Source organism: Symsagittifera roscoffensis, chromosome 9 (assembly GCF_963678635.1).
Source record: "Symsagittifera roscoffensis chromosome 9, txSymRosc1.1, whole genome shotgun sequence".
NCBI classification, from domain to species: Eukaryota; Metazoa; Xenacoelomorpha; order Acoela; family Convolutidae; genus Symsagittifera; species Symsagittifera roscoffensis.
This window is the reverse complement of record NC_087070.1, coordinates 14,175,339-14,196,800: the sequence shown is the minus strand read 5'-3', so window position 1 is coordinate 14,196,800 and position 21,462 is coordinate 14,175,339. Positions and strand designations below refer to the sequence as shown.

Here is a 21,462-nt window from a genome sequence, read left to right as displayed (position 1 = left end):
AGAAAAGTACCGAGAAAGAAGAAGTCCCTCACCAGAATATCGAGAGAAATATCGTGAGCGAAAAGAACCTTCTCCTCGAAGATCTGGAGGTGGAAGCCGGGGTTTCGGAGGAGGCCGTGGCGGAAAACCAACTCCAGCACCTTCCAAATGCTTGGGAATCTTCGGTTTGCACGATCGAACGTCCGAACGTGATATAAACAGAACTTTTTCTTCGTACCCTGGTTTTTTGAACGCTAGATTAATCAAAGATTACATAACAGATCGTACCAGAGGCTTCGGCTTCATGAATTTCGAAACAATAAATGATGCCGTTTATGTGAAGGATAAGTGCAATGGAATGGAACTCGATGGCCGAATAGTCACTGTGGAGTTTTCGCATTCGAATCGAGCTGTTACTCCTACTCCTGGTGTCTACTGTGGTGCCAGAGAGCGTGATCGAGGGCCTCGAACAACTCCTAGATATGATCCTAGAGAAAGATCCAGATCGCCTCCAAGAAGACGATGACTTCAACGGAAGTTTGCTGAAACCGATTGTTATCTCTTTGGTCGTACTTAATTTGAAACTTACGAAACGTAACTGAATAAGTGTTTGTCGTCCAAGATAATGTCAATGAATCACTTCACCTTGCAATGCAGTATTTGTTTGTTGGTATGTATTTTACTCCTTAATCTAAAAGCTCTTTTTAAATTACATATAACGTCTCTCAAACGTTTGTTCTTTTTAAGGTTGTTTCTACAACCACGGGTCACAATACCAAAAATACAAAACAATTTGAAACTTCTTCGTAGAAACTATATACAACATCGGATACAATACAATTCATCTCCAAACAACTGCTTTTCCTCAAATACAACAAACAGCGTCAATTTATCATAGCAGCGGGTCTCGTATTTTTGGAGCAACTAAGAAACATAAACAATCTTCTACTGAGTTCCGTTTGGCAATTGAACTAGTTCGAATTGTATGCCGTGACAATAAGATGTCGTTGCTTTTGATAATTCCACACCTTCACACGCTCATTGGTCGCCCAAAATGTATAAACAATCACCAGCACCAAATCGAATACACCAATGCCCATCAAAATAGCGCCAATATATCGACAGTAGAATAGAAGCTTGTAAAAGAAAGCCTGACTGAATGTTGCTCTTGATATCTGGGTTTTGATTTGCTGATAACTGATTAGGTTGCTCCCCGGCGTTAGTATGTAGTGTCCACACACCAGACTGAAACGAAACGTAGAGTGAGTGACAACTTTTACGAAAAGGCGCTTGCTCCGTGGACTCCAAAACAACCAGCAGTCCCTAAAACCTTCCTTTTGAGTTGAATAACCAAATTGCTACAAGTGTTTGCGTGTTTAAAAAATCCTTATGTTGGCGAAAAGAGGCGGAAGGATCGAACAAGGACGGTAAGTATGCATTATAGGTGAGTTATGGATTGATAGTTGGTATACGTTTGGCAACTAGCTTAAACCAAAGGAACCCAAAGCTACCGATATCACCGAGAGGCATTGAATGTTCCGACTTCATTTAACCTGTCTAAAGAATTTTTCGGAAAGATATTGACAACTTTTTACATGATTTGAATTAAGATGCATTAAAAAAACTATCCCAACGCCTAAATTACAAAAGCATAAATTTTGCGTCTATAAACGTCTTTTTTGGAGCAATAATTTTGTTTCAATTCCATTCGGAAATAAAACTGTTATAATTTTCTGGAGCACCAATTTGCCCAATTGGCAGTTTTGAAAACCCATAGCTTCACCAAAAAATAGCTAGTGAATTCTTAGTCAAATAGTTAGGTAGATATTGACTAAAAGCAAGCAGAAAACGAATGTTGCCTCAATTTCTTCAAATTGCCTGAACCGCATTAATGGAATGATCATGTGAAGTTTATCGCTTGTGATAACATTTTAAAGCTCTTTCAGAGGTGATTTTGATGCTACCAAAGATTCAAAAAGCTCTCTCAGTGTCAATGGAAACTGTTTACCTCTTTTTGTCATTCAGCAAAATTGCCAATAGGGAGATGAAGTCACTCAATAGAACGATGGTGTAATAGCGGTACAAATATATTGAGCCTATTTGCATTTCAGATGCCTGTTTAATTTACACTAGCCACCTTAAGAGTATTGTGTTATATTACGAATTTACTTTATCCAATCCTGAGATAAGGGTATTGCAATCGGGTACTTAACTTGCCGTGAATAACTTTGTTCACAGAATGGTCAATTTTTGGAAATGGTAACATTCAAGACATGCTCAATTTCGTGGAGTACGTTTTAGAAATAATTTTTTAAATAAATGCTTAGAAAATTGAATGTTTTTTCTGATTCGTGGTTTTCGTCCTAATTTCCATCGGTTCATTTTCCGTTTTTTAAAATATCATTCTTTTATCATTAATCGATAATTTGTCATTTTATCAAGTCTGATTTTGAATAATTTTGTTTTTTATTATTTTCGACAATGGTTTCGGTTGACGTTGTATCGAGGGGCGGATTTAGGGGGGGGGGGGGGGGTCCCCTTTGATACTACCGACCCTAAAATTTTTCTATAGGCGCCTCTGGCGCCAATATATACTAACTTTCAGGGGGAGCGCGCACCAAAAAAAAAGAAGAAGTTTGTCAAAACTTTCTAAAAAGTGCCCAAAAACGGCTTTTTTGACCTCTTTTTTCAAAAAATTGCTTGCGGCGCAGAAAATTTGGGCAAAACAGCATCTTTTTAGTGCTTTAGGAGAGCTCCGAAAATCAATTTAATCGACAAAAAAAGGCCGTCAAATTTTTCGAAATTTTTTTGAAAATCCGCCCCCCTCCGAGAAAATCCTAGATCCGCCCCTGGTTGTATCGCCTTAGTCTACTTATATTTTGTGGTTTCGATGGTTAAAAAATTCCTGTTCGACAAAATCAGATGCTATGAAAGTGTATGGAATTTCAAACGAAGTTACAGGTTCTGTGAATCTCTTTTGCAAAAGCGGCTCTGCCCATTTTTTTTCTACATAAAAAGTTGCCCTTCGTAATAGTCAAATATTTGATTTTCGACCGTTTTTCGAAGTTCTTTTGACTTTTCTTGAAAACTAATCTCTGAAATCTGAGATTGTGGACGCAATGGAGCTAACGGGTAGTGGAATGCTCCACCGCATTTGCGGCCACTCAAATATTTTTACACCAAAAGTTATCGCATTCGGAAAAATAAAGTTTTTTACAGTTCTCGAAAAATAACCTTCCAAATCTGAGTTTTGGGGTTCATTCGAAATTACAGGTTTCGTGAATCTCTTCTGCATAAGCGGCTACGCTCAATTTTTTCATACAAAAGGTATGGCCGTCGGAAAAATCAATAATCGCTTTTTCTACCCCTTTTTGAAACTAATTGACGTCTCTCGAAAACTATCCCCTAAATCTTGAGTTTTTGCGGTCAATTAGAACAAGGTGCTGTGTGAATCGCGTCTACATCAGCGGCTATGTCCATTTTTTACACTACACTAAAAGGAATGATTTGCGGAAAAGTCAAGTTTTTGATTTACTGACCGTTTTTTTTGGATTTTTTTTGACTTTTCTCAAAATGTGCCGTTCCAATTCTTAGGTTAAGTTTCGGTTTAATCGAGAAACATGTTTTTGAGAATTTTCGCTGTTTAAGAGGCCACGACCTTTTTTTTGCTGAAAAAGTTGTGGATTTCGGAAAGTCTTGTTTTTGAACTTCGACCGTTTTGTACAAACTTTTTGATTTTCTTCGAAACTATCATATCAAAATTGGAATGAAGGGTTCAATCGGAAGAACTGGTTGTGATAGTTTTTCCTACTGAAGTGGCTACTTCTAATTTATTTAAAAAAATTTTCTGTTTTTTGGTACATTGCAATTTCTCAAAAATTTTCACTCTTTTGACTGATTTCAGCTGAGAAACAGTTTTAGGCAAAGTCCAATTTTTGAAATTACCCATTTCAGCCCGCCTCAGCATAAGAAATTCAAAAAACATGAAATAGCTACTTCCGGCGTCAGCACCTTGTTCTTTTTTATCGCATTTTGAAAAAGTCCATTTTGTAGAACCCTGCATTTTACTAACTTATACTTATTGGAATTGGTCAAACGAATGTGGAGAAAGTGACTGTGATGGCTATTAATGTGATTTGAAATGGGATCCAATTGTTAAGATGGTGTCTAACGTGGTGGTGGTGGTGGGGGGGGGGGTGGAGTGTTGAGTTGATGTGAGTTACCTTGCCACACAGAGGTAGATGCCGAGTAGAACTAGGAATAGACAGAGGAGAATCCACTTGATGCTGTTCTTCCAGTACTGCAGCATGTGCTGTCTCCTCCTCCTCTTCTCGTCCACAGTCATCTGCCGCTGACGCAGTTTGAACTGCAGAAGTCTAAACACACACTACACATCTACCAATCGCCACTATATATAACAATCGCGCTACTGTCTCAACCTAACATTTGTCCGAAATGTCTCAAACTTGGCTGAAACTATCTACACTAACTTAAGACAAACGTAGAAAATTGAGGTTTTTAGAATTGTTTCTAACCAATGTTGCCCGTTTCAGGCACAGTTTTGAGGAAAATTTGCTTGATTTTTTTAATAGCATGGGTTCATTGCGTAAGGTGAAGCTTATTTCTATAGAAGTTATTCTTGCCTTCTTAGATTCGATTTGGCCGTGCCAAATATATTAGTAAATTGTCAGAACTGTCCCAATCTTATTTTTTGCTTGCAGATATTCAATGGTTGGAGTTTTATAGTTTTTTTTCTACATGCGAGTATCAGAAAATTACTACTATTTCTGATTTGTATGAGGCATGGGATGTTTGTTTTGGTTGATTCTCGGTTCCAAGTTAGGGCTCATGGTGGCTCTTGCGAGTTATAAATTTGGAGCATTTGATTACTTTTTGCGGGTCTTTTACCCTTTCGACGATTATCCTAGAAACATTGAAGAGCCCTCTTAGGCGATTTTTACACTCTTTCCTTCCAATTTTTCATCAATATCCAGAAAATTGAGTGGAATTTAAAAACCTTTTCCCTGAAATTTATCAGTCTGTTCACTATCTCCGTGTACTTTTTAAACTAGACAGTTTGTTACTTCTATTTACACCCTCGAGCAGCGAAGTGTATTTGTACGAACCTTCTTTTTTCTAACTTGCAAAAAAAGTGTATTAAAGTTGTTCTCTTATTTGGTGGCTCTTTTGCTATAATCACTATCTGTAGCATTTGAAATTTCTTAGCATCTGTTCTCTGCTTTTTTGTGGCTAGTGTTTGTGATTTATTCAGCGTCGGTGGTTAGTGCGTGAGACTAATAATCTCTAGAACGCAGATCGAATCCAAGACGTAGCCGAATTTTTACTAATTCGAGGCTTACTTGTACTTTTTCATCTTTCAGTATATAGAGCTGCTTTTTGTCGTGTTCTCGCAAGTGTTTGCGAAGCGAAGCTTCTTTGTGTGGATTCTAGATCATTTCATTGTTCTCAAAAACAGGCGTTTGATTTGGTTCCTTTGTTCTAGGTGGTTGTTGTTCCGACTTTTGAAACTGGGAAGGAAGTTTGTATTCGGGTGTGTTTTAGTTTTTGTATATTTCCTTGTAAAATCAGTTACCACAAATAATCATCGGATTTGGTGGAGTGATATAGCATATCGTAGACCGCTTAGTCGTGATTCGAACGACATCAACAAATTTTCAAAAATTTGTCCCAGTGTCGAGAAAAACTGGTTTGAAGTTTTTGAGATATAATTTAATTTCGAGCAAGTAAAGCTGTCGAGTAAAGCTATGCTTACATTAAATTTGGACTTATAGCGAAAAACTTATTTTAAAACTTCCTGAGCGCTTTTTCGGCCCGAAATTTTGTCCTTTAAAACATGAAAAGTTATTGTGCAAAAAACACAAGAAAACACTAGGATTTTTTTTCTAAATACCCGTGTCTGTTATTCATTTTTTTGAAGCCAATTATCCTCAATTCTGCATAACGGGGCACGTTAGGAGTTTTCTCGGTTCTCCGCACTAATTAAAAACTGCCCGCTGAAACGGGTCAGGAGTTTTGCTCGGTTCTCCGTACCGAAAACTTCTCCCGAGGATGGGTTTTACTCAGTGCTGTCATAAGGGGGCCTTTCGGCTCTTAGAAACCCCTGGGAAAGCCACAGTTACTGTTTGACGAAACAATTAATCAATCTGAAACAAGACAATAAACGACAATGACAATAAAGTACTCGGCAACTAAAAACAATAACAAATAAAATAAACGGCAACTAAAAACAATAACAAAACGAGGAAACGGCTGATCTAGACAGTGAACTTAATGACGAGCTAAAAATAAATTCAAGACTTTTTGGGCGATAAATGATTAGTTTATTCACCACTTGCTTACCCTCAAATCGAACGAAAATAAGACTAACAGCTGTACTAAATAGTGGTTCATTGTTCGGCTAACTATTTTCTTTTTTAGTTCCTTTGCTTTGTTTGCTTTACTGTTCCCCATAATTGCCTAGTAAGTTCACTTTCTGGCCAAGACCCGTCTCCTTGTCATTCACCGCATTATTATTTTAAAAAACTGCCGTTTCACGGCTTGGTGTTGAATCAAATTGGGCGACGTCGTAAGTTAAACTCGTTACTGCAATCAGGGCCCCTATTTTACTAAAGGGCGCCCCGTGGAGCCACAGTGCGGATCTCGCAAGAGAAGAGGAGAGTTAACAACAACCTTCTTAGGAAGAATTGTTGAACACAGGATTCGACTAAATCTGGACAACACTGGACCGAAATAAAGGATGCGCTGCCTCAGGAGAGGCAACATTGTTGAAATCCCAATTAAGATTTGATTGAAAATTGTGGTTAAATTACAGCCGCTGCTGCTGCTTCGTCTTGTTTTGTGGGTGACAAGGAGGTCCTATAAGGTCCTTCTTGCCCGCTCTACGGCACCCTTTGGTCGTTTAGCCACACGTCGGTCGTTCCGAAAATGTTTTGTGCTGCTATGGTACCTGGACATTCAAGTATCCAGTGTTCTACTGTTTGAGGATTTTCCCGGCATAGCGGGCAGGTTGGGTCCGTCGTAGGATCCATGAGTTTTTTGTATGCGGCTAGTTTCGTACAGTGTCCTGCTGTATTTCCGGTTTTTGATATTGTCCCTGTCTCTTTTATCGGAGAGGTGCTCGTATGTCAGTCTTGTGCGATGGTGTATTGGCGATGGATCGCTTCGCTGGTGGTGCGTTTGATCCAGGCCTTTGCGCATTTCATGGAGGTTGGTTTCGGCCGCTCCTCGGTCATGTCGGTGGCTTCTTTGGCCGCTTGGTCTGTCCATTTGTTTCCAGGTATTCCAATATGGGCTGGTATCCATTGAATCGCAACTTTGCTCGTTAAGCAGTCTAATCGTCCTCTTAATTGCTCCGTGTCTCTACTGTTGTTTGCAAGGGCTGATGCTAGGGATTGGCTATCTGTACAAATTAGCACGCAAGTCGCAGGACTTTTGGCTATCCAATCTATTGCAAGGCGCATACCCTCCTTTTGTTCTTCGAATGACGAGATCATTGGGCGTTTCGCTTCCGGTCCTTTAATTTTCTCTCCACCGTGATCGCTACACTTCCATGGGCTTCTTGTGACTTACTTGTGGTTTCGTCTAATTTACAGCTGTGAGTAGCAACAGCACCGCTCTTTCTTAATTCAGTTTTGACTTTTCACAAGCAATCTCAAACTTCCAGAAAAGCTCGTAGGTTTTTAAGTATCGTATTTGTTTTAGTCAGCCTTAGGCAATCTCTAAACCAAACCCCCATAACTTTACGAAAAATGATCACAGGTGAAATATCTTTTCAAGTTTAAGCTCAGGACAATAATACCTTCTGAATGATATAAAAAAATTCCGTCAAAAATGGCGCTAGTTAAAAACGCAAAAATTGTCTGAAGAAAAAACCCACCTCGAGCAGAAATATTCCGTTTCTTTCGTTACGAAAGTCAGAACAAAAATATTTTAACGTTTTTTTTTTAAATAAACTGATTTTAACTTCTCACTTTTTTCTGCAATTATAAATGTGGTCTGAACGTGATTTGCTTCTTTCAAAGCGACTGATTTCCTAGCAGTTTTAATTACTTCAGAAAAAATTGCAGCTACATGAGTGTAATCGAGTGAAAGTTTTTATTGTAGCAGTTTTTATTAGGATTTCAAAAAATATATCAGGGTAGACAAAACTTCCAAAAAACAATTTGATAAGAGGTTTCTTAAGGTCTAAGAAGAGCTGGGTTGTTTCAAAAATTCGCCTTCTTCTCTTCAGCTTCATAAAGCTTCTATTTCGTCCGCTCTTTTACTTGTTTTTTTTTTCGCTTTCGTATACATGTTAATTACATAAGATGTCTTATCGCTGCTAAATTCCAATCTAGTTATACTTTTTTTTAAAATCCCATAAAAACAAAACTAAGCTCTAAGTGAGTTTCTGCCTTGGCTACTTGCAGAGCAAATTTGTTTCCCTGCTGGGGTTTAGTTGTGTTAATATATTTTTGTGTGTGTTTGGGCGCCTGTTTGTGTGTGTGTGTGTGTGTGTGTGTGTGTGTGTGTGTGTGTGTGGGTGGGGGGGGGGGGTTTGAGAAATTAGACGATAAGCAAATTAGACGGAGGTACGTAAAAGGAAATTGGACGATTTTGCAAAACTGCAATTGTGAGAAAATAGACGAAAGTGAGAGAGATCGAAATTGTTTGCAGACAAATCGCGTGAGAAAAAAAATCGTTTACAGAACAGTTAAGTTTCGATGGTCAAAAATTTTTACAAATCAATCATGCCTAATTTATTCAACTCAAAACTCTCCTGTAATGTTCGGATTTGACATTTTATGTTCATTTAAACTAATTGGTTTGATAGGTATTGACATTCTTTTTTTATTTGTGAAACTTGACTCTTAAGAAAAAATTTTGTTGACCCTTTCCTTTGCATAGCTCTTTCGTCTAAAATGCCAGATCTGTAAAAAGATAATTTTCGTCCAATTTCGTTTTTGTAGCATCCGTCTAATTTGCTTATCTTCCAATTTCCCAGTACCTGCGTGTGCGCGCTTTCTTTTATGAATGTGTTGAAGTAATTGTTTTTTTTTGTGTGTGGGTGTGTTTGCTTTCGTGTATGTTTGTCTATAAGTGACTGTTTGTGTGTGTGTGTGTGCGGGTGGGTGGGATGTGTTTATTGTTTGTTGGAGACTGACCTGAGGCGTTTTCCTTTGACATTGGCCCTGTTGGTGGCCACACTTCTGTACACCATGTTCATCTAGCTCCTCTCCACTTCTTTGGTCGCTCCTCTTCCGCTATTCGCAGGAGAGAGAGAGAAAAAAACACAAGTAACACTGAACCGCCGAACAACTGATAATTAATTATCTATCCTCTACTAGTTACCAGTCCAGATAAGTGTGATTAATTGGCCAACTTCTCTGAACAAAGCCTGGCCAATGGGAAGTACATTTGTTTACTACTAGTAGTTATAGCTGCTGCGGGTATTCAATCTATCACATGTAGTCTCATCTGTTCATCAAATTTTGGTAGAATGAAAATATCAAAAAATTGGGCAAGTTTTGCAAAAGAAAAGTTCAGCTGAGGAAACTTTTTCAGGAGTGTCTTTTCTGCTGAGAAGGAGTTTCATTGTGCAGGAATATGGAACTGGTGTGAGTCATTTCAACTATGAGAGTCACTTTTTGATGCGAATTTATAAACATAAGAGCACTTCAATAACCACTTGTATGTCGAAATGTGCTATGATGTAATAAAGATATATTATGGTTTAAAGGAAGCTATTACAATTGTAATGGAGTAATGCCGCAGTCTCAATGGAAAGGGAGCCAGCCTAATTAACTGCGATGGTAAGTGGATCTTCTCGTTCTAATTTGGGTGTGAAATCATATGGTATGAAAGCGGCCTTGTCCAATTGTACTGCAAATTACAGCACAGACGGCTGGGAAGATAAATTTGTGCTGGGGGCTCATTGCAACAATCTGATTAGTCGGTCTTTGAGATAAAAACCTCCTCCCGCCCGACCACCTTCAAGTGCATGCTAGACTAGTAATACTACAAAATACAGTACCAAAGTGGTAGTAAAGAATTGGTAAATTGAAATGGAACAACTGGGCTTAATGATGAGGGTTAGTTTTCTCTCTTTTTTCTCTTTTTTTTTCAAAGAAGGAGAAAGGAAGTGTAGTTTTGATTAGAGCCGGAAGGCCGGATTTCAAAGGACCATACTAAATGGTGAGGGAGGGAAGCGTGTATGGCTGCCGAAATAGTGTCAACTGAGAAGGCTTTTCAGCAGTAAGAAATTGTTCACTTCGTACTGGTCTAACCAATAACTAAGTGTCTGATGTTTTCAACAGCTGAATCATTGAACAAAAAAAAAGATTCAAAACTATTTGAAGAATTTGTTTTTTTTGAGCCTTGTAATCGGTTTGGGGCCTAGGAAATTAGACGACCGTAAAGAAACGGAATTTACGGACAACCAGTATTTACTCAGCCAAAAGTTAATATAAGTCTGTAAACAAGTTTCACGCAATTTGCACGCAAGTTATTGTCTAAATTCCGTTATTTTCTGATCGTCTAGTTTCCTGTCGTTTAAGTTCCTAAACCCCAATCGGTTTGATTCAAATTTCAAAGAGGAAAGTTGAAGTAACATGATTGTTTTCTCTGTTAATCGGTTTTGATAATTGTAAAAATAGACTTGGGCTTTTTGAGAATGGTGACAAATGTGGTGAGTGGTTCGTGTGGCGTGATAACTTAGTTAGCTGCAACTCAATTATTACTAGTAGTAGTTAGTCTACACTCGAGTTATGCCAATGAAGAAGCTGTTAGCCTCCTCTCCTCACTTGATCATCATCATAAGCAGCAGCAGCAGAAGCAGCAGCGAGCCTTCTTCTTTTGTAACTATTGAGCCACCAGTTATTGCAGTGTATCTTACATCACATCCGCCACTACTGTCCTAAGTTCATTCTCAGCACATTATAAGTGAGAGAGCCCAAATGTGATGCAAAAAGAACGTCAGCTATAGAAAGTGGGCAAATTATTATGAGCGAAATCAGATTTGAGATTTGCTCGTCTATTTCTGTTTTTGAGGTTGTCACAACCGGATAAATATTTTGTTTTTACTGTGCATATAACATACCAGCATGCCATGGATGAAAAGGTCCTCTTCAAATTGAGTTGGTTGATGTTGAAGCTATTCTTTAAATAGTTTACTCATCAATCATCACGAATTATGTCAAATTATAAGATGGGTTTTAGTTTTTCAGATGTTCATGTAGAAAACGAATGAATGAATTTGCCTGCTGGCCATGACAAATGAAGAAAAAGGACGTGGATGGACTAGTTGAATGATAGTGAACTTTTATTTCTTACCCCCCCCCCCCCCTTGACCGAATGAACAAAGAGTAAATGAACAGGTAGCTCAATTAAACAGAGACTGTGAAATGAATGAGTAAGACCGGTTCGGTTTATTTCCATTTAGTGAAATTAAGACAAGTTCAAAAATGCCACTGGTTTTCGAAATTGTGTAAGTTATGATAATGATAATTATTTGACAAATGGCCAACAGACAGGTCAAGTAAACTTGTGTTTGCCTGTGTAAAGTGTTTACTGTTTAGTGTGAAAAGGATGACTTGCACTTCTAATATTCAGTATTTATCAACTCTGCTGACATTTTGTGAGGAGAATAGAAGAGAAGTAATATACAGTTGCTAATTCGTTCCTAATGATTGGACTGAAATTCCATCCCTCCTTCCAGTCAAATTTCATCTGCATCGCAAGAAGCCTCTTTCAATGAAAAATGCATTGGGGGTTGGTGGAAGGAAGAAGGCGAATATGCGGTTAAAAATAGTTCAAATGAGGGTTGGAGAGTGAGTGGGGAAGATGACAAGAAGTAATTAGGAAGTTAATTAGAGAAGACACACTCCAATCAGATAAGTGCTCCTCTATTTCCCCACTGGGTTCAACCTCGCCTCGGGGGAATTGAGTGTGGAAGAGGAGCTGTGTGTTAAAAGCCGTATTGACACAACCCCCCAATAAAGTGAGATGTTATGATTCTATTAACACCATGGGTGAACTGTGCAGTTTACCAAGCAGATTTCTCTCAACCGCAGATTCCTAACAAATTACGGCAGCACGGTGTGTTCTGTTCAGCTTTTAACACTCCCCAAGTAGCCGACAAATTAAAAAAAAAACACCCAAGTTCAAAGGGTTGAAGAAATGTTGAATCAGCTTAAGTAGGAAGGGATCATTTCAAGTAAGAATACATAATTCTTTTTGGGAACCGCCTTGAATTTTCAGAAGATTCGAGTGATGTGCGGATTTTTACCTAAAAACTGAAGTGTTCGGTGATTTTTTGGGCTTATAGTGGTTTCAATTGACTTTTTCAAAGCTAATGATAAATTTGTTAAAGAAAAAATTGATTATTGTTAAAGTTGTAGTTTTTTTATGACGTAATGGGTAGTAGTGTTTGTTGGGAGAATGAACATAGTAGAAATAAGTGAAGTTATGAATCACTTTAAACTGAATTGAAAATTGTTGGAAGATTAGTGGCTTCTTTTCATCTACATCAGTACACACTCCTGTTCATCCCCCTCAACTGGGATAGAAGGTGGCAATTTGGACAGGTTGTGGCAGGTGGAAATTAAACAGAGAGAGAAAGGGGGGAGGTAATCTGGATCTGGAAGAGGGAAGAAGCGATTTGTTTGTACAGGGGTGTTATTGTTGGTAAGAAGATATTTGGCAAAGTGGGTCGGGTCTGGCAGTGTAGTCCAGTGAACTGAGTGCATAGAATAGATTGGCCGCCACACATTCCTCACAAGGGAGCTGTGCGAATAACGAGTGAATGCAATTAGGGAGCTAATAGCAGAATAGCAGTTGGTGCTAGTCAATGTGCGTAAGTTGTAAACTAACAAATTAGGCCAGTCGCAGCACATGCCGCCGCCGTTCGAGGCGGAGGCAAGTGGTCCGATGTGATTTATTGTTCACTTGGATCCCACTAAAATCCTCATTTTGTCTCCAGCACCATTTTTAGGTGAAATGCCCTAAATGGAAAGTATTGGTGTTCTCTCCACCACATGTAAAGCACAGCCCAGGAACTGGTTTTAATGGAACCTCAAACAATGCTCGAACCTCAAACAATGCTTTCATTTGATTCGGATGCCAAAAAAACGCATCGAAAACGTTCTCTCTGCCTTGAGAAAACTGGTCAGAATAGCTCTGTTCCTGGACTAAATTTCAGAGAACAAGCTACTATTATCTTAGTTGACGCTAGTTTGACTCCTTTTTAGCTGCTCAAAATGTCTTTTGTATTTGGTACCGTGGTCGGAACTTTCTGTGCTACTTGCACAGCCACTGGCTAGTCATGTTATCTTGTAATTTTTTTTAGATATAAATGAATGAAATCAGGGATGGCTTGTTATTTAACCACATGATAATAAACGGCGTCTCTTAACGTAAAAAGTCTCGACCGGAGAAAAAGGCAGCAAAATTTGTTTTTGTATTCTAAAATGCTGCAGTTTTTTTGACTAGCTCATTGAATCATTTTGACGTGCCATAAGTTTAACGTTTTTTTTTAACAGTCATGATTGAAAAAAAAACGATTAAAAATCCGGAAAAGTGTTTAAAACGCCAAACCTGCGTCGCAAGGGTTATCTCAAAATGTCAAAGACGGATTGGTTGCTTCCAAAAGCTTTAGTTTTGTAACGTCTATTTATCGGCAAGAAAACAAACCGCCTCTTGAGCTCTTATTTTTTTGAAGCAGTGGCGGGCATTTTTCAGGCACTCAAGCTCACAAACGAATTAGAACAAGACTTTTAGTTTCCCCGGTTTTCATAGACAGATTTTATCGGATACTCACTGCTATATCTTAATCGCAACGGCGCAGTTTTGTGAACTGAATCCCCTCTTGTAAATGGGCCCTCACGTTGCTATGCATCTTTACAATTGTAACAAGGATAGCCGGTTACTGTGCAAGTAGCACAAGGCATCGACCATAGTCTTAAAATAAGTTTTTTTTAAAATTAGTTTCGTTTTGTTTCGGCGTGGTGTGATTAAAGGATCTGAATGAAAAACGAGATTAGGCATATTCGACAGTCGTAGTAAAATAAATAAAATAAAAAACAATTTTTGCAGAAAAATGACTAGAAAAACGAAAAAAAAAAATTTAAGAAAATGTAATTTTGTCAAAAATTTTTGCAGTTTATTGAAATTTTTGATTCCGAAAAGCGGTAAAATACTAAAAAAAACTAACATAGCTCAAGTAAAACTAAATTGTTAAGTTTTAATTTAAGCTTTTAAGCCAGTAAAATAAGCTATTGTAATCGCGCCAATAAAGACGAAAAACCAAAATTTTCGAACTGGGTTTACTCGACACTGGGGTTTTTGTTCGAAACTTTTTAATGTCGTTCCAATCAAGATTATAAGGGCTTTAATTTGATATATCACTCAACTTTCTCCGATGATTATCCGTGGTAGATGGTTTTGCATGGAAAACAAAAAACTAAAACACCCGAAAACAAAGTTCCTCCCCATTTTTCAAATGGTCGGAACTATAATGCACACACTACCATCACAGTGAAAGAAATGTAGACTGAATCCGAAACAGTGTCACGCGAAATAAACTCGGAAGCATAAAACAGGATGAGTCTGAACTGAAAACGGGGTCTGCTCTCCTATCCAGGGCAACCCTTGCACAGCTCCGATCTGGTTGCTCGCCAATTTAAAATAGCGACGTTGACGCGTACAGAGTCGAAGGAGAGGGGGGAGGAGGACTGGGACTACATCAGTCTGCATACTCAGAAGTACTAAAATAATCTTTGCAAAAACGCGGAGTGCTAAGACGCTTGCAAATCATTTTAATCTTTCAGTTCTCCAGAATGAATAACCCGCTCTTATAAAACCCAAATCTTTGAAACGATGGCAACGTCGCCTAAACAGCGACAACCTTAACTGCTAATTATTGTTCGTGATTTGCTGCCAATGAACACTGAAATGGGGCGGAAGCTTGATGAAATCAAGTACGTGAATTAAAACTCAGATGAAGTGAAGTGAAACATCACATTGAAGCCCTTGCAGTCGTGTTTCAATAATAAAAAAGATAATAAAATGCGCATCTTCAGAGGATGAATTAATGATTTTCCGGAGGGGTGGTATTGAAATAAAGAAAGGGCCTTTTTTTAAAAAAAAAAGTAGATGGTGGTTGATAGTGCTGCCGATGGCAAGGAGGGCGCCCATATTCCTTGGGCGCAATGGAATCATTGATTGATTTATGAGGGTAGCCTTGGTGCACACCCTTAGATAGACCTCCTTTTCAGGTCCACCTGTGGGAACATGGAGTTTAATTGATACTCTAAAGTTGTTTGATCTTCTACCTGGGCTTTGGATCTCCAAAGTGTCATTTGTATGATTGAAATGCAACCTCCGACTGAATCAATCTTCCTCAAATGATTCCGTCTGACCTCAGTTCTGTTTGTTTTCTACCAATATTGACTCAACTGTTGATTCTTAATAGAATGCAAATATGGTTAATAGTCGAAGGATTTCTTACCAATAGTGCTGCAACATTCATTCAAAAATGGCCTTCGAATGTTCGTCAACAATATTCGAACACTCGGTATTTCATTGGTTTTTTCGATATTCTTGAAAAAATCTATATTTAAATGAAAAGTTTCCAAATTTCTTGCAGAATACTTTGCATGTTACACAATCTGCAGTAAGTGTTGCCCTTTTCTTGGTAACAACGTTTCCTGCAGTGCTGAAAACACCATCCAGATAGAAGTACTCGAGAATGGAATGAAGAAGATGTTCCTAGCCAAAGAAGTGAGTCTTGGATACTCAATAACATGCAGGTCAAATAGAACCGAACATCCGCGAGAGCCTTCAAGGTTTTTCGTCGAACGAACGTTCGATCACTCGGTGTCACCACTACTTGCCAATGTTTCCTTTTATATCCAGGCGGTAATAAATTAAAATGTTGTTTCAGATTATGACTGACTTTGGGTAATTATTCTGGGGATAGAAAATGCATTACCTGTATGCAACGCGTGAAGATTTCACCAACTTATACATAATCATCTCAATTTTTATCTATGCGTCTATTTTGGTCTATGTTTTTATCCTGATTCCTGCAGCTTTTAACGTGTCTTTGGGATTTCTAAACATCTATGTCAAGTTTCTTCTTTTCTTTTTTGACTGGGGTAGACGGAAAGTTTCGAGGAATCATAAACTGCAACAGCAGTCCGTTGTCGACAATGATTCAGAAAGTGACGAGATTGTTCTAGAAGAAACTGAATCAGTTTCATCAAATGGTGCTAAAATTGTTCATTCGGACAGTGCAGAATGGGCCAACTCAGCCAATGAGTATGGAGAAGAAATTTCAGCCAATGAGAAGCAGGATAAAAGAGGGACTGTTGATGACTTATCTGAAACTTCTCATGTGGAAGATGTTGCGGCACTTTCAGCAGCTACTCAGGAATCAGAAAACAGTAATCTGAACAGCGACTATGCCAGAATCATTGACAAGAAAGGGTCGGTGGGTTTGGCCGAGTATGCTCGTAAGTTATACGAGCCCTGCTACGAAAGACTCCTTACCGATCAGCGTTTCGACTTGAGTGACATTTCCTTCTACATCAAAGCGGGAGTTGACAGCATAGTGCAAGATGACGTCACGCAGAGGTTTCAGGCAGAGGAACTGAAATCGTGGAATTTTCTCACGAGGACCAACCATATCTATAAACATGACATGGGCTTTCGGTTAAGTTTGATCTGGTTCTTCGGCTTTCTGTTCCGCTACTTGATTATGTTTCCGGTTCGTGCTATAATCTTCGTAATTGGCATAGGAACTTATGCTAACTGCACTCTAATAGTCTCATTCATTCCTCAATCCAAGTTGAAGGACGCTCTGTCCAAGAGACTTAGCCTGATGAGCTATCGGGTGTTGTGTCGCGGCTTCTCGGCCATCGTGCGCTTCCACGATCGAGACAATCTGCCGACAGGGGGCGGAGTGTGTGTGGCCAATCACACGTCTCCCATTGACGCCCTCATTCTCTCCTGTGACAACTGCTACGTCCTCATCGGACAACGACACGGAGGCTTCACCGGCTTCATGCAGAATGCGATGTCGCGCCTGGCCAGTCACGTGTGGTTCGAGAGGAGTCAGAAAAGTGACCGAGAAGGTGTGATCAAGAAGTAAGTGAGCAACAAGTGCTGAAACACAACACCACCTCCACTACTCACTCACTCACTCAGTCTGCCAGATAGACAGACTCTTTCTTTAACAATGAACGCTCAGCTCATTTCTCCTTTTGCACTATCAAATGTATAGCTGTCAAATGGGCCAAAATATTAGATTTTTTTTTTTACTAATAGTTACTAATAGATTTGGGCAAATTATAAAAAAAGTTAGTATAGCGTGTCAGATTAGTAATGGATACTCTTGTTCTCATGTGTGTTCTTCTCTTCGTCAGGGTGGCCGAACATGCCTCGGATCCCACTCGCACTCCAATCCTGATCTTCCCAGAGGGTACCTGTATCAACAACACCTCAGTTATGATGTTCCGCAAGGGTAGCTTCGAGTACAGCGACCTCGTGTACCCGGTGGCCATCAAGTACGACGCCAGATTCGGAGACGCCTTCTGGAACTCATCCAAACACTCAATGCTCAGGTCAGTTGCCACCTGCTGTCATCTGTCATTTTCAGAATTGTTTGAAAATTGATCAATTTTATTTTTTTACAATACGGGCCATATGTCAAAATTAATATGTCAAATTTTTTTACAATACGGGCCAAAGGAAAAGTGATGGTGAAAGAGTTAAAATCGTCAAAAAGATTCAGAAAATCATTCACCTGAAGAATTGAACAGTTTGTGCATACAGTAATTGATAGTCAAATTCGGGAACTATGGCTACATGAGCAATGGTATTCGGAGATTTCTAAATTTAAAAGTGGGTGGCTTCTTAAATTGTAAACTATTACTTTGAAAACGAAGTCTAACCGATGCTTGTGATGTTTGTTCGTTTCGAAGTTGCATTGTGTGATTGTGATTGTGGCTGTGTGCAGGTATGTGCTCTACATGATGACCAGTTGGGCCATAGTGTGTGATGTGTGGTACCTGCCTGCTGCGAGAAGACTGCCGGGCGAAGATGTGGTGTCGTTCGCCTACAGAGTGAAGCGTCTCATTGCCACCAGAGGCGGTCTGGTCGACCTCGAATGGGACGGGAACCTGAAGCGGAGCAAGGTCAACCCACTTCATCTGGACAAGCTGAAGCAACGCACATTCGCACAAGCTCACACTCGCACTTCGTGTAATAACCTACTTGGTCTAGATATTCCATCTAGTAAGGAAGAGAAAAAATTAACACAAGTCGGGCAGAACAACAATAACGAGATAGTGGAAAAAGGTGACGAAGCAGCTATGAATATTGCCGACTCAAATAAACTAAAGCTGCTATGAGAGGGAAAGTGACTGTGACTTCGGGCGAATAATATTTTATGTTGAAAGTTGTAAGTGCAGTTATAATATAATGTCGTTGCTTTCCGGGTTGTGTGCTCTGTGGAACTATGTTATCACAACTCTTATAATTTAACAATTATGAAATGAATGTCAGATTTGCGCATTCTGAATATTGTATAACGGATGGTGTAAAGCTTTTTAGCAACCTGAAAGTTATTCTCTCAATTCTGCAATTGAATTTGTTGATTAGGTATTTTACTGATAGTTATTTTGGTATGTTTGATATTCCTGAAAGTTAAAGTTGATATTTATATATTTATACTTCGAAAGCTTCTATTACTTGTACTTCTGAGCGTAAATGCGATTTTTAACTGACGACTGCTTTTTACATTGAGCCAGCTGCGCAGAGTCAAAGACCAGAAGATCTCATAAGTTAACCAAGAAGGTCGTCTACTGACAGTGGCGCATTTAGGACTTTTAAGGGCGTGTCGTTTAAAAATGTAAGTTATATTCAATTGAAGGCCCGCCTGAACAATCTTCTCCCTAAACTAGCCATGTCAACGATATCCCCCAAAATTAAATATAAAATTTAAGCAGTAAAGCCAACATGCAAAATGCTGAATTCTTTTTGCCCGAAAAATAATACTTCTAATTAAGTAAACAATCTGCTCCTCAAATTGATTAAGTGAGAAGATTTCTCACTTTGTCTGAATTTCAGCCGTTGATTTTTACAGGCAAATCTATCAATTTTTTATCGACCTCAATTTTCACATTTTTCTTTGCAATGAGCAAGGAGGATGAAATCGGGAACGAGATTTTTTCCCCGTAAACAACTATTCTTACACATTTGATGTTGCTTTATTATCAAACTGCAGCAATTTCTAGGCCCCTTCCCAATTAGTCTGAAGGTAATGCAGTTTTCGTTGCTCCCTATGGTCTTGGGTTCGAGTCCAGGCCGCACCTTGTTTTTTTGAGCGCATGTTTTTTGCTTTGCAAGCAGTTTTCATTGTAATTTCAAGTGTCGTTGATTAACTTCTTCAGTTTGTAAATTTGCTAACCATGAGTGGTGTATTTTAAGTTTTTTTCTTTTTTAATACGCTTAGAAATTTTTATTCGGCCTAATTGATTTCGGCTTGTGTTTTGTCGGTTTAGTGAAACTTTTACCGGAAATTTTTTTTTAACTTGAAGAAATCAGGTTGGTTGAACTATAATATAAAATTTTTGAACTTCAACCAATTTTATTGCTCAATTTTTTTCCTATGGCATACTTTTTCCGGTAAAATTTGAATTGTCAGACTGACAAGTGCAAGTGTTTTTCAACGTAGTTTCATGGGGAACTTGGACCTTTTTTCCTTTAAATCACTTATTTGGGCTCAAAATGTGTCTACTCAAAGATTGTATGCTTAGCTGTCTTATCTGGAGTTTTCTTGAAGTTGAAATTACAAATGCAAGTATTGTTAAATGTATTTCCAGTGAGGGGGGCTTCAAAGTTTTTAAATTGTTTTATTGAAATCATTTTTTGGCTCAACTTGTGTCTCTTCAAAGATTGTCGGCTTTGTTGTCTTGTCTCAGAAGTTTCTTGTTCTGTAAGCAACTTTTTTTTGAAACTACCATTGCCAGTCTTGTTTATCATAGATTCAGGTGGACTTGAAAATTATAAAAGGATTCTTTTCTTTTTTTTAGCCTCAACTTGCGTCTTGTCAAAAATCGTCGGCTTAGTTGTCTCACCTTGGATTTTAATGGTTCTTTCAGAGGGGGACTTGAATTTTTAAGAAACTTATTATCAAATCTTTTTTTTCGGCTCAACTTGTATGCTAAGAAATTGTCGTCTTAGTTGTCTTATCTTGGTTTTTGTCTTGCTCTGTAAGTACTTTTCATTAAAGTTCCTAGTGCAAGTGTTGCTTAATATATTTTGAGGGGTATTTTGAATTTTCTAGAACAATTTTTTAAATCATTTTTTCCGGCTCAACTTGTGTCTGCTCAAAAATTGTCGTCTTTAGCTGTCCCACTTGGATTTATTTATTTTGTAAGCAACTTTGATTGAAGTTACAAGTGCAAGTGTTGTTTAATCTACTTCGAGGGGGATGCTTAAATATTGTGAAAAAAAATTTGAAAAAATTAAAAAAATTTTTTCGTCTACATTGTCTGCTCAACGATTTTTTTTTGGCGTCTTATGATAGATTTTTCTTGTTCTGTCAGCAATTTTTATTGAAATTACTAGTGCCAATCTCATTAAAGGTAGTTTAAGGGGGACTTTCTTTTAAAATTTGTATTAAATTTTTTTTTCGGCTTAACTTGTACCTGCTCAAAGATTTCTGTTTGCTGTTTCATATTGGAATTTCTATAGGCTCTAAACAACTTTCATTGAAGTTAAAAGTGCAAGTCTTGTTCAATGTAGTTGTGCGTGTAATCTCAGTTTTATGAGTTAAAACCGAAACGTCAACAATAAATTCGTAATCTCGACAATACAAAGTTCATCGGCAATGTTGATAATTCCCTCGAAAACTTGCTATAAAGCAGGTTCATAAGTTCACCAATAATCTGCGCTGAAATTGATATGAAAATTGGTCAAGGCTGAACTGAATTTGAAGCAAAAACGGTTAAAATAGGATATAATCCCCTTTTTCAATATATTAAAACTTGGACACAAAACTATGCCGGACTGGTCTACTGTTCTAGATTTTGCTCTAGACCACTCGGCCAACTGGTTTTAAATAGCGCCGGAATAAGTTTTTTTTTGAATTGCAGTGAAACATCCTCAGCCCCCAAAGACAAAAGAACGCGAGTAAATTTAACGGCTGCGTAGTTTGCTCGTGACGGTTTTAATGTCTGCTGATCGAGCGCATCCCTCTTTGCCTTAGTGCAGTTTGATAACAAGCCAATGCGTAGTGCCCACGTGGGTTGTCGGGCTCGACCACCCCAACCAAGTCCCCAGTTTTCAAATGACGTCGGAATTGTCTGCCAGTTTGATGAACGGCACATGTTCCCGTAACCACCTTCACTGCGTTAGCGTACGATTGCGCTCTAGCGTAACCCTTTTTATCGTCAAAATTTTCCTCGAAACTCAGCAACG

At 38.6% G+C, this 21,462-nt stretch overlaps 2 protein-coding genes across 3 annotated transcripts; one reads left to right on the top strand and one right to left on the bottom strand.

The window, feature by feature from the left end:
* Positions 1 to 950: 950 nt before the first annotated feature.
* LOC134854437 (uncharacterized) lies at positions 951 to 12,882 on the bottom strand. 2 transcript variants are annotated; one of them, XM_063870684.1, is made up of 4 exons: positions 10,719 to 12,882; positions 9,144 to 9,403; positions 4,203 to 4,355; positions 951 to 1,224 (listed from the first exon to the last, which is right to left on the bottom strand). In XM_063870684.1, the coding sequence occupies exons 2-4, from the start codon at positions 9,203 to 9,205 to the stop codon at positions 951 to 953; spliced, it is 489 nt and encodes a 162-aa protein (XP_063726754.1). In that variant the 5' UTR covers positions 9,206 to 9,403; positions 10,719 to 12,882. The 2 variants fall into 2 exon arrangements, with proteins under 2 accessions (XP_063726754.1, XP_063726755.1); XM_063870685.1 differs by having other exon boundaries at positions 9,144 to 9,376; positions 10,737 to 12,882.
* A 2,683-nt stretch (positions 12,883 to 15,565) lies between these two features.
* LOC134854436 (glycerol-3-phosphate acyltransferase 3-like) lies at positions 15,566 to 18,759 on the top strand. Its single transcript, XM_063870683.1, has 3 exons — positions 15,566 to 17,124; positions 17,403 to 17,600; positions 17,996 to 18,759. The coding sequence occupies exons 1-3, from the start codon at positions 15,959 to 15,961 to the stop codon at positions 18,387 to 18,389; spliced, it is 1,758 nt and encodes a 585-aa protein (XP_063726753.1). The 5' UTR covers positions 15,566 to 15,958; the 3' UTR covers positions 18,390 to 18,759.
* Positions 18,760 to 21,462: the final 2,703 nt, after the last annotated feature.

What these genes read in the sequence shown, in the direction of transcription:
- LOC134854436 (XM_063870683.1), top strand. Translation starts at nt 15,959, where the DNA reads ATGCATTACCTGTATGCAACGCGTGAAGATTTCACCAACTTATACATA. An exon ending in CGAGAAGGTGTGATCAAGAA is followed by an intron (nt 17,125 to 17,402) that starts GTAAGTGAGCAA and finishes TCTCTTCGTCAG; the next exon opens with GGTGGCCGAACATGCCTCGG. An exon ending in TCCAAACACTCAATGCTCAG is followed by an intron (nt 17,601 to 17,995) that starts GTCAGTTGCCAC and finishes GGCTGTGTGCAG; the next exon opens with GTATGTGCTCTACATGATGA.
- LOC134854437 (XM_063870684.1), bottom strand. Translation starts at nt 9,205, where the DNA reads ATGAACATGGTGTACAGAAGTGTGGCCACCAACAGGGCCAATGTCAAA. An exon ending in GTCAAAGGAAAACGCCTCAG is followed by an intron (nt 4,356 to 9,143) that starts GTCAGTCTCCAA and finishes GTGTGTGTTTAG; the next exon opens with ACTTCTGCAGTTCAAACTGC. An exon ending in ATCTACCTCTGTGTGGCAAG is followed by an intron (nt 1,225 to 4,202) that starts GTAACTCACATC and finishes GTTTCGTTTCAG; the next exon opens with TCTGGTGTGTGGACACTACA.